Source organism: Nannobrachium achirus (genome assembly GCF_963921795.1).
Source record: "Nannobrachium achirus genome assembly, chromosome: 22".
Classification (NCBI taxonomy): domain Eukaryota; kingdom Metazoa; phylum Chordata; class Actinopteri; order Myctophiformes; family Myctophidae; genus Nannobrachium; species Nannobrachium achirus.
In genome coordinates, this window is record NC_137829.1 from 51,127,478 (window position 1) to 51,144,271 (window position 16,794).

At 45.5% G+C, this 16,794-nt stretch overlaps 1 protein-coding gene across 1 annotated transcript in view; it reads left to right on the top strand.

Moving 5' to 3' along the window:
- Positions 1–16,794, top strand: part of LOC308307677 (contactin-associated protein-like 5) — a gene marked incomplete at both ends in the record, with an annotated part of 201,373 nt that overhangs the window by 124,252 nt on the left and 60,327 nt on the right. The window contains 4 exons of the mRNA XM_080752943.1: positions 9,589–9,732; positions 10,651–10,810; positions 14,761–14,867; positions 16,478–16,597. Coding sequence (XP_080609069.1) covers positions 9,589–9,732; positions 10,651–10,810; positions 14,761–14,867; positions 16,478–16,597 — 531 coding nt within the window. The remainder of the gene's footprint in view (positions 1–9,588; positions 9,733–10,650; positions 10,811–14,760; positions 14,868–16,477; positions 16,598–16,794) is intronic.

The window sequence follows — 16,794 nt, forward strand, 5'->3', positions numbered from 1 at the left end:
AGTCTTGACCACACCCTGCGTGTCTGCTTGTGCGGGTGGCTGGCCGTCTCGGCTCTGTTCTCCAACAACCGATGTCACTGTGTCAGGGATAACTGTCGGGACAAGGATTGTGTCGACTGCTGGCGCTGTGACTGGTGCACATGACTGGCCACTGCTTGCGTCAATCGCAGACGCTGTATCTGGTGCAGCTGAAGGTTCCGGCTCCCTATCAGACTGATTCCCATCCGTATCAGCGTCGTCACAGGATTGGCGACTGGCAGTGTCTTCAGCCCCACTCAGTACCCACGCGCTTGTCCTATCCTCCGAATCCTCTTCCTCCTCCAAAGAGTCGCTGAGATCCTCCATCTGAGATTCCTCCTCTGAATCATCGAGACTGTCCTCAGTTTCGGGCATGTCTCCATCAGCCGATTCTATGGGCAGGAAGCTGATGTCCAGGATAAGGTTGCGATGCACCACCTTAGTTTTCCCCTCGTTATCCTCCAACTTGTAGACATGAGTCTGTGGGTTTCTGTCCACGACAGTATAGACTGTTGGCTCCCACTTGTCAACAAGTTTCTTCTTTCCCCTCTCGCCTTTGTTGGCAAGGAGCACTCTGTCTCCCACGTTCAGGCAAGTCCCCTTGACCTTCCGATTGTAACCTCTGGCTTGCTTGTCCTGCTCCTTGACGGCATGCCTTTGAGCAATGTCAGCTGCCTCACGGAGATGAGACATAAGCGTTGAGACATAGCTGCCGTAGTCAACAACCACTGGGTCGTGTAGAACTTGCTTGAACATCACATCAACGGGAAGCCTTGGAACCCGACCAAACATGAGATGGAAGGGCGCATATCCAGTCGTCTCATGCACCGTCGCATTGTATGCAAACGTCAGGGTCTGGATCTGCTGGGGCCACTTGGCCTTCTCTCTCAGTGGCAGCGAACGGAGCATATTCCCAAGAGTCCTGGTAAATCTCTCAGTTCCTCCGTTCCCCATAGGGTGGTAGGCTGTAGTGTGCGACTTGGAGACTCCTGACAGTCTTAGCAGCTCTGCAATGAGCTCACTCTCAAAGCTGGCCCCTTGATCTGTGTGAATACGCCCTGGAAAGCCATACACACAGAATACATTGTCCCATAACTTCTTAGCCACTTGCTTCGCCTGTTGGTTGGGGCAGGGAAAGGCATGAGCTAGCTTTGTGAAGTGATCGGTCAGGACAAGAACGTCCACTGAACGCTGCTTGCTATCCTCTGCACTCCAGAAATCCAAACACACCAGCTCCATAGGAGCGGAGGTCCTGATACTTTCAAGTGGAGCTCTGGCGGAAGGTTCAGGTGTCTTGGCCAGGATGCACCTCTGGCAGCACTTCACATAGTCCTTAATCCGATGCTCCATTCTAGGCCAGAAGAAACGCTGTCTCGCCAGGTGTAGCGTTCTCGCCTGCCCTTGATGTCCGGCCAAGTCATGCACACCACGCAAGGCCTTCTCCACCAGACTCTGGGGCAAGACGAACTGGTGTCTTTTCTGTTTGCTTATGGGATCTTTGGAGACTCTATAGAGCACACCATCAACGACTTTAAGTCTCTCCCACTGCTTGATAAGTACCATAGCACTTGTGTCCAGACCGTCTCGCTCTCGCCTTGAGGGTCTCCTCTGACGATTCAGAAACGGCATGACTTCGGAGATGCCAGGGTCAACCTCTTGACATTTTCGGAGCTCTTCCAGGGATAAAGCAGGCAGCAGGTCCTGCCCTGGTGGAGCAAGTTGTTGAACAGACTGGATCAGTTCCGTCGCCCTGGACTCCGCAGCTGCATCCCAGTGGTCATGAGAATCAATGACAGCTCTCACAGCGTTGTCAGACAGGGGTAGAGGACAATTGGACTTAGTCACAGCACCTTGTTCAGCCCTCTTTGTCCGGTGACACTGTACTTTCAAACGAAAGGCATCCTGAACTCCAGCTTCTCCAACGTCTTCAGATTCGGCAAGGAGATTGTTGTAGGCCTCTGAGACAAGTCTATGTCCAACTGTCTTGGCAAACGGGTCCCGACTGAGAGCATCAGCCACTATGTTCTTGGTTCCAGCAATGTGCTTCAGGCTGAACGAGTAAGGAGCAAGCTTCGCGACCCATCGCTGTTCGCAAGCGTCGAGTTTGGGCTTAGTCATTATGTATGTGAGTGGATTGTTGTCTGTCCACACCATAAAGGAAGTGCCTTTCAGCCAATGGCTGAATTTGTCACACACACTCCACTTCAGCGCCAAGAACTCGAGCCGGTGAGCTGGATAGTTCTTCTGAGAGCTGCTCAGGGTCTTACTTGCGAATGCTATGGGACGTGCTTTACTCTCGCCAGCTGCCACTTGTGACAACACCGCTCCGAGCCCGTCCAAGGAAGCATCAGTTGACAGAATCAGGGGACGTGAGAAATCAGGATGCGCGAGGACCACGCAGTTCAACAGACTCTCTCTAAGACTGACAAAGGCAATGTCACACTCTGGAGTCCAGTCATCAGGTTTGAGTTTCCTGAAAGTCCCTGCCTTCACATTGACTTTCTTCTTTCCTCTTCTCCTTTGTCCAGCAGTCAGAGCAAAGAGCGGCTTGGCGATGGCAGAGCAATTAGGGATGAAGTGCTGGTAGAAGAATATCATGCCTAAATAGGATTTGATCCTCCGCACTGAGGGAGTACATCCATCATCTTCCATAAGATCAGACTTCGTCATTGTGGATATCACTTCCACCTTTGCTGGATCCACAGCTACACCACTGCCATCTATGATATGGCCCAGAAACTTGACGGATGATCGCATCAGATGACACTTCTTAGGACTCAACTTGAGGTTATGGTCTCGCAGGCGTTGGAAGACGACCTCCAGTCTCCGTAGGGCCTCCTCTTCAGTTGATGCAAAGACAAGCAAGTCGTCCAAATAGCACAACAGACTGCTGAAGTTCAAATCCCCAAATATGCTCAGCATCATGCGCATAAAAGATGCAGGACTATTGCACAGTCCCTGCGGCATCCTATTATATTCGTGCAGGCCCAGAGGCGTGGTGAACGCGGTGTATTTCTTGTCCTCTTCAGCCATGGGAATGTTGTAGAAGCCGGACGTTAAGTCCATCGTGCTGAAGTAGGAGTTCCCTCCCAAGGCAGCCAAGCAATCTGACTGGTGTGGAAGGGGATGGGCGTCCTTGAGCGTTCTCGCATTCAACCACCGGAAATCGGTGCAGATCCTCAAGTTTCCATCTTTCTTCCATACCATCACCAGCGGCGAGGCATACTCACTCACAGATTTCCGAATTATCCCTTGCTCTTCCATGTCTGTCAAGACTTGACGTAGCTTCTGGTAGTGAGCAGGGGGTACTCTCCGGTAAGGAAGGCGGAATGGGCGATCATCAGTAAGTCGAATGCGGTGGACAAAGCCCTTTGCCTCACCACAGTCCATGTCATACTTGGAGAAGACATCGTTGTAACATTCCAGCAACTGGACTAACTTCTCCTTCCCTGTGCGGCTGGTACGACAGGGTTGTATATCAAGCTTTTCAAGGCCAACATCACGCAGCCTCTGTTCGAGATCTGAAGGACTGGTTGGTGTCTGGCGCTTGGCTGGAACAGCCTTGTCAATCTGACTAGAGCCCTGGAGAAGCTCAAAATCTTCCACGGCCAAGCAAGGAGACACGTCTGCCAGCTTACAGTTCCTCTTCAGTGTAATTGGTCTGTCAGATAGATTGGTGACCTTCATGGGGACCCACCTATCACCCCACAGTGGTGTCACGATACGGGCAACCATGATGTTACGTGGCATGGACTTGGATGACGTCGGCTCAACTATCACGGTGCTCCCAGGCGACATGGGAGTATCGTTGGGTAGTTTACCCCAAACGAGGTGTTCTTGCATCGCCAGAAGAGTGACTGACTGCTTGAGCTTCACTGTGCCAATTTTGTCTGGTAGCTCCCCACCCCTCCAACGGGATGTGTTTGCCATGAGGTCCAAGAACTGTTCACACTCTGGAGATGAGGAGGGACCGCCAACAGAGATAAGCCGCCAGTAATCAGCACTGTTCTTCAGCTTGCGCATGAGAAACTTGATCACATTTGTGCCGATGATAAGATCATCTCGCTGGCCTGGCACCACAAGGACTGGAACGATGCAGCTCTCCCCATACACCTTCATCTCAACCTCGTACATGCATTTAGGTTTGGTGAGCTTTCCTCCACACCCCACTAAAACCACTTCCTGAGTCATCAGTCTCGGTTCCGACAATACTTTCTGACTCAGCATCCTTTCCTCTGCTTCTTCGCTGAAGGTACAGGCCATAGAACCTGAATCAAGCATTCCCTTCATCTGGAACACATTATTCACATTTACTGGAGCGTAGAATAGCTCATCATATGGCTCAACTCTTTGTGTATTCTGCGCTATTATCTTCACACCGGCTGGTGCTGCACTGCACAGTTTCACATAACTTTGTTCAAATTCACTGTCACTTCTGAGGGTTTGTTTATCCTCACCCACACGTCCCCTCTCCAAATGCGGGCCAGTCAGTTTAAAGGCTGCCGCTCTTGAGGTGGATGTGCGGCCTGGTCCTCCCGTCCGGGAGTGTAACTAGGACAGTCCTTCTTGATATGGCCAGGCTTGAAGCAAGACAAACACAGACGGTCCCGTCTGCAATGTGCCAGAGTGGAGTGTTCCACAGACTTGCATACCTTGCAGGGTTTATTCTGTGACTGGTCAGATGGGCGTTGTCTGTACATCTGCTGGTTATTCTGAGCCATTGCCTGGCTGTTCTGAGCAAGTGTGCGGTCAAGCAAGCCAATCAAAGTCTTTAGGCAATTATCATCAAACTGAGGAGCAGATGTGACACTTGTTTCGGCCTGAACCGGGGGCAACACCGGATGGCTGGCAACAGGCACCTCCTCAGACACAGGTGCTTGTACATGAGCTGCCACAGGCCTTGCTGGGCCGGGACGGTGTGGCCTGGTGTTCAGTTGTTCCCTTGTGTCGATCTGATATCGGTCAACATGTTCCTGTATTTCACCAGCTGTCCACTTCTCTGGCGCTTTGAACCGCAACACTGCAGCAAGGGAGGGGTCTGGACAATACTTGACAAACATCATGGTCACCTCTCGACTGGGATCATCAATGTGTCGCCCCTGTCTGCTCAAGCCCTCCTCAGCTGCATCAACAGCCTTGTTAAGGCGGATCCAGTACTCAACTGGGTTCTCTCCTGCTACAGGCACAGTGTTATAGAAGTCTGCAAGGGGCATGCTCGAACACGTCACACCACTGAAATGTTGTTTCAATATGTCAGTTATAACTTTCGGGTTCTCATGAGGCTTCAGTGATGGGTTGCTACGAAGCGTTATCTTCACAATGTCTCTAGCTTTGCCCATTAACCTAGTCAACATCTCCTGATGCTGCTCTCTCAGCTGTATGTTCCTCTTCCTCAAGTAGGTTTCCATAAGCTCCTCCCACTCATGTACTGAGAGCTTGTCGGACCCATCACCCCTGTACACAGGAGGCTCCCTCACATCGGACTGCATGACTAACTTTACACCAGTCAGGTTAAGTGTGGTGTCAACGAGTGCCTGGCCTGCACCTGAGTTCTGAACTCGTGCTTGACTGCCATCATTCGCTGGACGCTCCGCCTTTAACTGAGCTGATATAGACTGTCCCACTTGCTGGGCGATGTGAGTGATGAGATCACTCAAAGCTGGGTCACTCCTGTCTGGAATGGCCAAAAGTGAAAATGTGGGTCTGGGGGTAAGGGGTGAGCGGCTAGGTAGACGGGTGGAGGTGAGTACTGGGGAACCCACATTGCCTGGAACATTAACTGGGTGGGTGGAGCTAGGCACCGGTGACCTCACGTCGCCTGGACTTGTAACTGGAGTATCAAACAGCCGTACCCCCCTCCCAAGAGAGCGAATTAGCTGTGTATCCCTCCCCGAACCAGCAACTGGAGAGTTAAAAAATCGTGCCCCCCTCCCCAAACCAGAAAGTGGAGAGGCAATAGGCTGTGACCCCCTCACAGAACCAGAATCAACAGTATGAACAGGTTTCACATTTACATTAGAATCCATCTTTTTCTTTCCAAATGACTGGAAGTGTACAAAAAAAACAGAAAACACTGTGTCAATAAGTAGCAGTGGAAAGTACTTTTTTTTTTTTTTTTGTCTCTGTCTTTCCCTTTTTTTCTTGACACTTTACAAAGTTTCTTTTTTTTCAAACCTTGACCCTTCCTTTTCAAGGAAAAATAAAATAAATAAAACAACCAATTCCCCAATGTCCTTGTAACTGTGACGAAGTCACATTAATATAACCTTTCAAAAGGGAACCTTATTTTGTTGTCATTGTTGTGGCGTTCGACAACCTCCGGTGACCAAGCTGGCGTTGATCCAAGATGTCGGACGGGTCACACGGCACCAATGTAGCCGGTCTGGGCCTACATTCTAGCAGACCCTCGCTACTGCTCTGCGTTGTGTTTTAGAAGATAAGGTGTTCACGTTAGCCGAAACTGTGGCATCATTTATTTCTCTGGACAGAAATAAAAGAAATAATGCAACAGCATTAACATCAGACAGGTCTCCAGCATACACTGTCTCCTCACAGACAGGTTAGAAGTCAGCACTTACAAAATATACACATATCAGATTCACATTAGTCACAATACATCACAATAACACACATTACAATCCCATTAGAAATTAATACACCACCGGCTAAGTGATTTTTTTATATGAATAAGTAAATAAAACAATAAAAGAAATACAGTACAAAACACAATAGACCACATACAGTAAAGGGGAGCAACATAAACATACCTGGACAGAAATAAAAGAAATAATGCAACAGCATTAACATCAGACAGGTCTCCAGCATACACTGTCTGAAATGGAGGGAAAACACAATGAAGCAGGCTGCTACGCTATGTGTGTGAGTCCTCATAAACACTGCTAAACACTGCTAAACAGTTTACCATCAAAAAGTTCGCTAAAACACTCAAACTGTTGCCCAGCAAACACCCAGTAGCACATAAGTACAGTATACACTCGTTTTTGACACATTACATTGGTTATGTCATCTTAAATGAACTTTAGAACCGAAATCATAAGAGAGACAAAAACACAGAAGCTCACCTCCTCACAGACAGGTTAGAAGTGAGGAAGGAGGAACAACACACACAGGTAAGGTGACGCTGGACAGGAAGTGAGAACTTCAAAATAAAAGAAAACTCCCAAAACGGTCTATTGTGGAAACTATTTACAGAATAAGAGTGGGAATAAATAATAAAGGGAAAATACAATAAAACGTGAGGGATTCTTGGTGGAATGCATAAATACTGTATATCTTATATACCTGCTACATGTGCAGAGGTCATCAATATGACTGTGCAGGGGTCATCAATATGACTGTGCAGGGGTCATCAATATGACGGAAAACTGCGTCCGTGACAAAGACTTGGCCTTGTCCGTACGAATGGTTCCATTTACACCATACATGGGCAACTGGCGGCCCGGGGGCCACATGCGGCCCTCACCTTCACTTAATGCGGCCCACAGGTTAATATTGGAGTACTGATATATTGATTTCAGCTGTTACAATTCCAAACGTGGAAAAAATGACCAGCTTGTATTAAAAATAGGGATGCCCCGATCAGGGTTTTTTTGCTCCCGATCCGATACCGATCAAATATTATTGCTTCCGATTCGATCCCGATCTTTCCCGATCCGATCTTTTGCCAAGGCATTACGAAGAAAAAAAAATTCTATTCATTCTATCACTTGGTTCTCAACCTTTTCAGGCCGTGACCCCCAAAATAATCATATTTTAACTGGGGACCCCCGACCCTGAAGAGTTGAGGAAGTATATTTTGTATAACACGGTTCTATTGTGAAAATAGCAGATCTACATGCTCACAACGCCTCGCAACGCGAGGAGTTGTGAGCACGTAGATCGGCTATTTTCACAATTTCTGGCTTTAATATTTGACAATTTGGCCAATGTTTAATTTGTCATTTTAGAGGTATTAAAAAGTCCTTAATTTTTCACTTTCGAAATGTGCAGATACCCTCTATACACTTAAACTTTATGTTGATTTGTTTACTGTTGAGAGAGAAAACAATGTTGCACATTAAGTTAATCATCTGGGGACCCCCCCAAAATAATTTGAGGACCCCCATGGGGGTCCCGACCCACAGGTTGAGAACCACTGAGCTAGTTGACAGTGCAGAGAGACATAATTGCCTTCCTTTGATCCATTAGCAAGGGGCCAATTACTACTTATTGGCATCAGCTGCCAGCTGTACACAGAGTCTGACACAATCACCTTCCCTCTGCAGTGCTCTGTCTGTCTCATTTCTCCAAAAGCCCTTGAATATGATTGAAAATCATTAAGGATTACTGTGATTATGGTAAGCTTACATTTCATATCGCATTCACCTTACCTGTAACTTTCAGTACTCCCAGAAAATATTTTTTTGAAAAAAAAAAATGAAAAAAAAAAAAAAAACTTTTTTTTTTTTTCGATTTTTTCCCCCCGATCTCCGATCTTATAAAAACGGCCATATCGGCGGCCGATCCGATCACGTGATCGGGATCGGGCAACACTAATTAAAATGTTATTATTGTATTTTTTTATGTGCAATGTATTTGTATTTAAGTTCATAAAGTTAACATAAGAACATAGAAATGCATTTGAAATTTTAAAACAAAAGAAGAAAAAAAAAGTTACATTTCGGGATTCCAATTCAAAAATAGCAAAAATAGCCGATCTACAAGCTCAAAACGCGTCGCCCTGCGACGCGTTTTGAGCTTGTAGATCGGCTATTTTTGCTATGAATATGCATTGTGGCCCTCTGTAGTGAGTGTGAAAATGTAGTGGCCCTCTCCATCATCAACGTTGCCCAGCCCTGATTTATACACTCTCAGAGTTACAGTCCTGTTATGGTCGTTCAGGGCTATCTCTTTATGTGTCCGTGGCAAAAATGGAATGTTGACAAAAACATCCACCGCAAGCCAACATGGCGCTGATCCCTGGTCTTGTGTCATCTTTGTCATAATAATATCCAAGTTTCTCTGTTGAGAAATGTTAATATAGTTTCAAACACTATCAAAAGGTAGTGGAAATAGCTGATCTATAAGCTCACAACACGTCGCATCGCGACACGTTGTGAGCTTATAGATCGGCTATTTCCACTATAAATGTTATTTTTTCAGTATAAAGTTGTCAGTAATTTCTTTGTATAGGTTGTGTCATATCTGCAATAAGCAACCTCAAAGCCTGCAAGCCAAACAGAAATGTAATAGTCAACGACAAAAAACACAATTAAATCGTTAATCGCAATTATTTGAGTGATGTAAAATGTCATTGATTGATTGATTGAAGACTTTATTAGAAGTTTGCATAGGAAAAGGTACAGTTTCATGACGGTACAGTTCACTGGTACAAGGTCTACTAAAAGGAGATCCATGAAAAGACTAAGCTTATTTCCACAGGAAACCATTAAAGTATCTCATATAACATTGAATGACAGACGAATAGAACACAGTACTATGCAGTAGGTATGTAAATAAAAATAAAAGGAAATAATGGTGACAGCCCTAGTTGTTGTTGTTCCTCCTCAGGCCACCGGGTGAACGATGGACTGTGGCACTCGGTGAGCGTGGAGGCCAGGAACCTGCAGCTCAGCGTAACCCTGGACAGCGAGCCGGCCGTCTCCATGGAGCTGTGGGAGCCGCTGCAACCCAGAGGACAGCTTCACTTCGGAGGTCAGTCAGTGGATCGTAGTAGAACCGCTGCTCCTACACTTGGAAAGGAGTCAGCTTAGGTGGTTCGGGCATCTAGTACAGATGCCCCCCGAGCGCCTTCCTAGGAAGGTCCTCGATGCACGTCCCACTGGGAGGAGACCCCGTGGCAGACCAAAGACCAGATGGAGGGATTATATCTCCAAACTGGCTTGGGAACGCCTCGGTATACTCCCTGAGGGAGTGGAGGAAGTTGCTCGGGATAAGGAAATCTGGAGGTCTCAGTTGGAACTGTTACCCCCGCGACTCGATTCCGGATAAGCGGTTGAAGATGGATGGATGGATGGATGGATGGATGGATGGATGGATGGATGGATGGATGGAAGAATAGCCTATATGGAGACCACAATGTTGTTGTCTTTTGTTCTTTCCCATCAATACACAGACAATGTAACAGGGCTTTTGCTGATGTTTTCTTTGTGCATCACGTTACTAAGCCATAGCCATCATAACCGTCATTTTAGATTTTAGATTTGAACCACTTTAACTATTCGTACTTACCATACAAGCTCATATGTGAGCTTGTAGAGCTGCTGTTTTATTTAAATCTTGATGTGTGCAAATCTTTGAATATGTATTTTTAAGGTAAACACTTTTTTTTTTATTCTGGGGGTCCCTGGTCAAATGAAATGGGGGTCCTGCTTGTCATGAAAAAGGTTTGAGGACCACTGATATATAGCAACATATACGTTTCTTTCAGAAAATACATTTGGTAGTATCTGCCTGAGGTCTTAATTGATTGATCTGAAGGAATGTCTGTCTGTCTGTCTGTCTGTCTGTCTCTCTCTCTCTCTCTCTCTCTCTCTCTCTCTCTCTGTCTCTGTCTCTGTCTCTGTCTCTCTCTCTCTCTCTCTCTCTCTCTCTCTCTCTCTCGTACCACAGGCTGTCCTCCTGGCGGCTGTAGGAACCCCACGCTGGCGTTCCAGGGGTGCATGCGGCTCATATCCATCAACAGCCAGCCAATAAACCTCCACCGCGTCCAGCAGGGGCTGCTGGGAGCCTACAACCACCTCCAGTTTGACATGTGCAACATCAGAGACAGGTAAAAAAAAAAAAACATCTCTGGGCTCCGTTTCAACCCTCGGGGTAGCAGCAGGGGGAGTATTCCTTGTAAAGCAATCCTTGTCTGGATGCTAATAGTGAATAATCTGTGCCCGGACAGTTTATTCACTGATGGCATTGCTGTGGTCTCCAGAGAGCATTCGGGGTGCCTTTATAATGTCGCTGACAGCCCGTCCAATAGGAATAGGCTTTTCCTGACAGCATTGTCCAATTAAACGGCAACAGCTTGGTTCCTCCCCGTCCTTGCCGAGGCCCCTGCTAACAAGCTGCTCCCTGTCCCTCATTACCCTGCCAGTGTTTGTGGGCGCCACACAACAGGATTAGTAGACTCTCCTCCTCCAGCCTCTGCCACGAATGTCACGCCACCGAGTTGCCTGGAACAGTTAACTCTCAAATGCCTGGAACGCTGACCGAGTCGCGTTAGATCTGAACCACTTGAACCATTATTTTATGCTTTAACTATTGAAAAATAGCAGATATACAAGCTCACAGCGCGGCACCGAGTGCCGCGCTGCGAGCTTGTAGATCTGCTTTTTTTTTTTAAATCGTGAAAATGAGTGCAAGTCTTTGAATATCTTTGACCCGATCTTTGACCCGACTTCTAAATCCTTCCTCTAAATCATGCTGTTCTCAAACCTTTTCATGTCAAGGACCCCCAAAATTACAGGTATTTGGCCATGGACCCCCATCTCAAAATATGTTGTCCCAGGGACCACCCAGAAGTAAATAGTTGAGTCACAAATGTTCGCTTTCAAGTATATATATTCAAAGAAAAAAATCATGATTTTTCAAAAATAGCAGATCTACAAGCTCGCAGCGCGGCACTCGGTGCCGCGCTGTGAGCTTGTATATCTGCTATTTTTCAATAGTTAAAGCAGTCAATAACCCTTGGCCTAAATGGGTTAACGGCGAGCTGACAAAACAAGAGCCCTGGCATCCTTCCCTCATGTTTTGCCCCGAGGTGGGATTCTGCTTATGTCAGGTCTCAGCTATACCTGCTTTTTCTGTTGCCCAGGGTGTTTTTTGAGCGCAGCCCAAACTCACAGACGCAGTCGGAAAAGGAACATCACATCACGCGGGGCAAAACAGATGAATGAGCACGACACTGTCAGCGGAGGGGAAGGATGTAGAGTGTGAAATGACTGCACGATGGAATGAGATGGAATATGGCTCCTCTGTCGGGGACAAATCGAGCCACACATTGGGGGCCGCCGTTGAATCAGCACTCGCGAGCGCACGGCGTGTCGAGGGAAGCGCGCGTCGCACAGTCAGAGGCCACGGCGCGCCTCCTCCACTGTAATCCGCCGTCGCACGAGGAGGACATGTGAGGAACTTGGCTCGATGGAGGGGGGGATTTATCCTCGGCTTTTGTTTGAGCCGCCTGTAAATCGTTCCCTTGATGTGTGTGTCCCACTTTCTCTTGTCGTGGCGTATTTTAGGGCAACGACCACACAGCCCCATGCTTCGTTAAAAAACGATGGGAAGATTAACCTTTATGAGTGGTTAAGCTCCGCTCTTTTTCTTCTCTCTCTCTCTCTCTCTCTCTCTGTGTCCAATCAAACTTCATGACTCAATTTATGGCGAGTGTGCACTTCTGTGCAAGCCCCGGCTACTGTAATTTCATGACCTGCGAGGGGCACCCGTGAACACAACAATAGAAATAGCTTGATGGTAATTAAACCATTGGCTGCAACCTTATCCCTGCTGCGGCCGGCCCGCTCCACTGCAATTAATGGGCGCGAGATGAAAGTGTATGAAATTATAGATGCACGCTTGAAGGGCCGGCAATTATGCGAAACTCAAGGAGGCTCGAGGAAGGCACTATTAATCAGGAGAGTGTGGTTTGGAGTTTCCGTGAAGCGCCAGTGTTCAAAAATCCCGTAAACATGCACTCTAGTCGGAACGCCGCGGCCCCGCGCTTCTTTTTTTAGACGCAACACCATGGCGTGTCTGATTTTCTCTTTCCTTTTTTTTTTTTTTTTTCTCTCTTCGTGATCAGACCGCAGAACAATCTGAGATAAGATCACGCCCATGCCATGGTACTGAGTGGTGTGGGATTTACACTGTAGGCCGATGCAATGTGAATAAACAAACGAGAAATGAGTAAAGAAATTGTGTTGGCTCAAAACCGGGGATCCATTTGGTTGGTTAATACCGGTCTTATACCAACGGCATGGGAAATGGAAGGGGGGGAATATTTTGGCATAAGTAATATCTGCTTAACCCTCTAAGGCCCACGGTTGTAATATTACAACGTTTGTATTTTATCCAAAAAAAGGTTTAAATCATTTTATTTTAGCTCCCCCTACCACCTAAACATCACCATTGGATTCTATTGTTTAGTATTACAATGCCGTTGGCCACAATATTTGCATATAAATACCCCCCACAGGGGCTGACATTCACACCCGCCACACCCGCTGACATTCCAGAGTTTTGACGAACAACATCTCACTTTTTCATGGAAGCTATTCCTCACAAAAACATAAGTAAAATGCCTGTACTATTTTTTTTGGTGATCATTAGAATGTCTAGAACATGTACATATGTTATTATTGTGAAAAAAATCCCCCATATGTAAATTAGAGCATGATTTATGATTTTTGATCTATGGCTATAAAACCTTACAAAAACATTTTTTTGAAAAAAACATTACATTCTCCTCTTAATAGGACTCCTACAACACCATCTGATTTTTTTCAATTTTTTATTTCAAGTATTTCTATATTCGGGCCTTAGAGGGTTAAATTATAATGAAAAGCTCCGGGTGTGTACTGTAAGTGCACAGCACACATTAATCCAACGCTTTGGTATCAATCCAAAATGCATTAAGAATCCTCAGAGCTTTGTACGACTTAGTTGCCCCATAAAAGAAAAGTCCCCCCACATATACACCTCCAAGTCTTTTATTATTATTATTATTATTATTATCATGTTCATTGCTCTGAAAAAAATCTGCATCCAAAATGATGGTGTAAATCAAAGTGTTAAGTTGCTTTTGGCACCTTGTGAAAACAAAAACAAGTGTTGCACTAGAATTAGTTTTTATCTTTTTAACCCGTTAAAAGCAGGAAAGCATCTGCGTGCGTCGTTTTAGATTTTAATCACTTTAACCATTATTTTATACTTCGGTTATTAAAAAATATCAGATATAATAGCTCATAGCGCGACACTTAAGTACATAAGTGTACATAATGTACTCAAGTACTGTACTTACTGTAGGTAAAATGTTGAAGGATATTTACTTTACTGGAGTATTTCCAATTGTCAGTACTTTTACTTCTACTCCACTACATCTCAGAGGCAAATATTCTACAAATATTCTACTTTTACTACAATATATTTGAAAACTTTGATTAGTATTACTAAACATACAGTAACGCCCTATTACATTTCTGCAATTTGAAAATAGCCGATCTACAATCTCACAATGCAATGCGTCACATTGTGAGCTTGTAGATCTGCTATTTTCAAAATATTTGGGTAACACTTTAAAATAAGATACCATTAATAAACATGAATTAACAGTTATTAACATGCTTAATAACAGTTAATTAACAGTTAATTAACAACTAATAAACTGTTTATAAGCTACTTTTTAACAATTAATAAACCATTTATAAAAAACGTATTAACTTTAATATTATGTTTATTCATGTTAATAAATAGGTAATAAAGAAGTTATTCCACCTTAATTAACACCAAATAAACTATTTTTGAAATACTTTATACATTTTATACATTTGAAAACTTGTGAAACGGGATATCCTGCCTAATGAGTACTTTCTACTTTTGGTACTTTAAGTACATTTTTGATACCAATACTTTTTGTAAATTTGTAATTCCAGACATTTTACTTCCCGTATTCTTTTATTTGCGGTATTGAAATTTCAAAAGGTTTTGAGTACTTTTTATGCTTTCCCCCCGCAGATGTCTTCCTAACCTGTGTGAGCACGGAGGCCAGTGTTCCCAGTCCTGGACAACGTTCTACTGTGACTGCTCAGGGACAGGATACTCCGGAGCCACCTGTCACAACGGTGAGCGCCGTAGACTCAGCACTTTCCTCTGGCTTCTTGTTTCTCGAAACGTGCTCTTATACCTCCACTGTTGTGTCTTGGAACCAACGAGCTGGTTGGTTCCTTGTACCCAGGGCCCAGAATTTGGTGTGACACCCCTGCATACCCGACACCACCTGCCAACCCCAGTAGGAATCTAGTCTCGCGAGGCCAGACTGTTGCCTCCGCGATTTGGGCAAATGCTCCCGGCATACAGTCTGGCAAACGGAAATAGAAACGATGAGTGCGAGATAAAGCGGATGTGACGCACCGGCTCCCTTGGTGCAGTAGCAATAACATGTCCTACTGGAAGCGTTATGTCTCCTTTCATAATTTTTCGGGGCGTTATTTTGTCTTTCTCTGGTGTTGTTGGTGTTACTTCCATGATGTTTTCAAATGTTTTCTTAAACTATACACCCATAACAAGAATAGTCCGCTCGAATTACTTTGTCTGAGCTATTGTGTTTGTGTTTCCAATGGGACTACAGTTCAGTGCAGCAGCGGCTACTTCCGATACTCGCCGTTAGGGAGCTGTATAGCATTCGGTTGTCTGGCTACGCGAGACTAGTAGGAATCCAACGTGAAAGACAGGAAGTCAATCCCACCACAGGAAGTGGGTCAAACGGACATGCTCCAGTAGACTGGTTGCTCTCATTTCTGACCGCCAATTAAGACATAAACTAAGCTCCGGTCATTTGATCTCAGCCTGTCAGCCTCTGTCTGGCTCACGTCTGGCGGGTCTGGCAACGTGTTTACACCAATTTCAAAAGTTCGAACAAAAGAAAAATCACAACTTTTCATCAATTCAAAACAATTCCAACAATTTTTCAAAAGTATTTGATAAATAAAACGAAAGAATGTAATAACTTTCATAAATACATTTTTAAAAAAAGTTAAAGAATTAGTGAAAATTGACGATCTACAAAGCTCATGGCACTGAACAGAATTTAGACAATACCTTAGCTCTCGGCTTGGGTGTTCCTGCCTCGAACATCTAATTCATGGATATTTACTGAGGTTTCTAAACATGAACACAAGCCGTTTACGTTTGTAACACACACACACACACACACACACACACACGCACGCACACAATATTAAAGTTTTGAAGTCTTAGGGTTCAATAGCCATATGAACCCTAGTATCCCTATTCTGGGGGGAACCCCAAACAATAGTTGATCAACAACGTGACATATTAGATCGGTTTGTAGAAAAGATGAGTTGTAGAGGGAAATAAAAGAGCTGCTCAGTACAGTATTAGTTTACTAAGTATAGAGGACTTAATAGGAGTTTAAAACTTTGTTCAAATTGATAAGAATATGACAAACAAACAATAGATCCTACAATAGCGCCAAAAACCATCGATTGCCGTTGAACCCAAACCGAGAACAACAAAATGACAAAGCGAGGTGAAAGTGAAGCTTTTTCTTTGATGGAACGCTTCTTCCCCGCTGGTGATTCATCGGGTAATGTTAGAAAACTGTTGATGCATCTGATGTTCTTATCCATCAGCGAATGATTGATTGTTTACTCTCTCTCCCCCCTCTCTCCCCTCTCTCTCCACCACACCACTGTCATCCCCCTTTCTGCAGCCATCTACGAGTCGTCCTGCGAGGCCTACCGGCTGACGGGCAGCTCCTCGGGCTACTTCTCCATCGACCCTGATGGGAGCGGCCCCCTGGGGCCCACGCGGGTCTACTGCAACATGACGGGTGAGATCAGCGCTGCAGGCGTGGCAGTCAACCTTCGCACTCGCTGCCGACAGTGGCGTCCGTTCAGAAAAAGCTAAGGTATGGCAACATGACTGGTGTCTTGCACGCGCGCCTTCGCGCGCGTGCAAGACACCAGTCATGTTGCCATACCTTAGCAACAGGCATGATACATTTATTTTAAGAAGTACATTCTATTT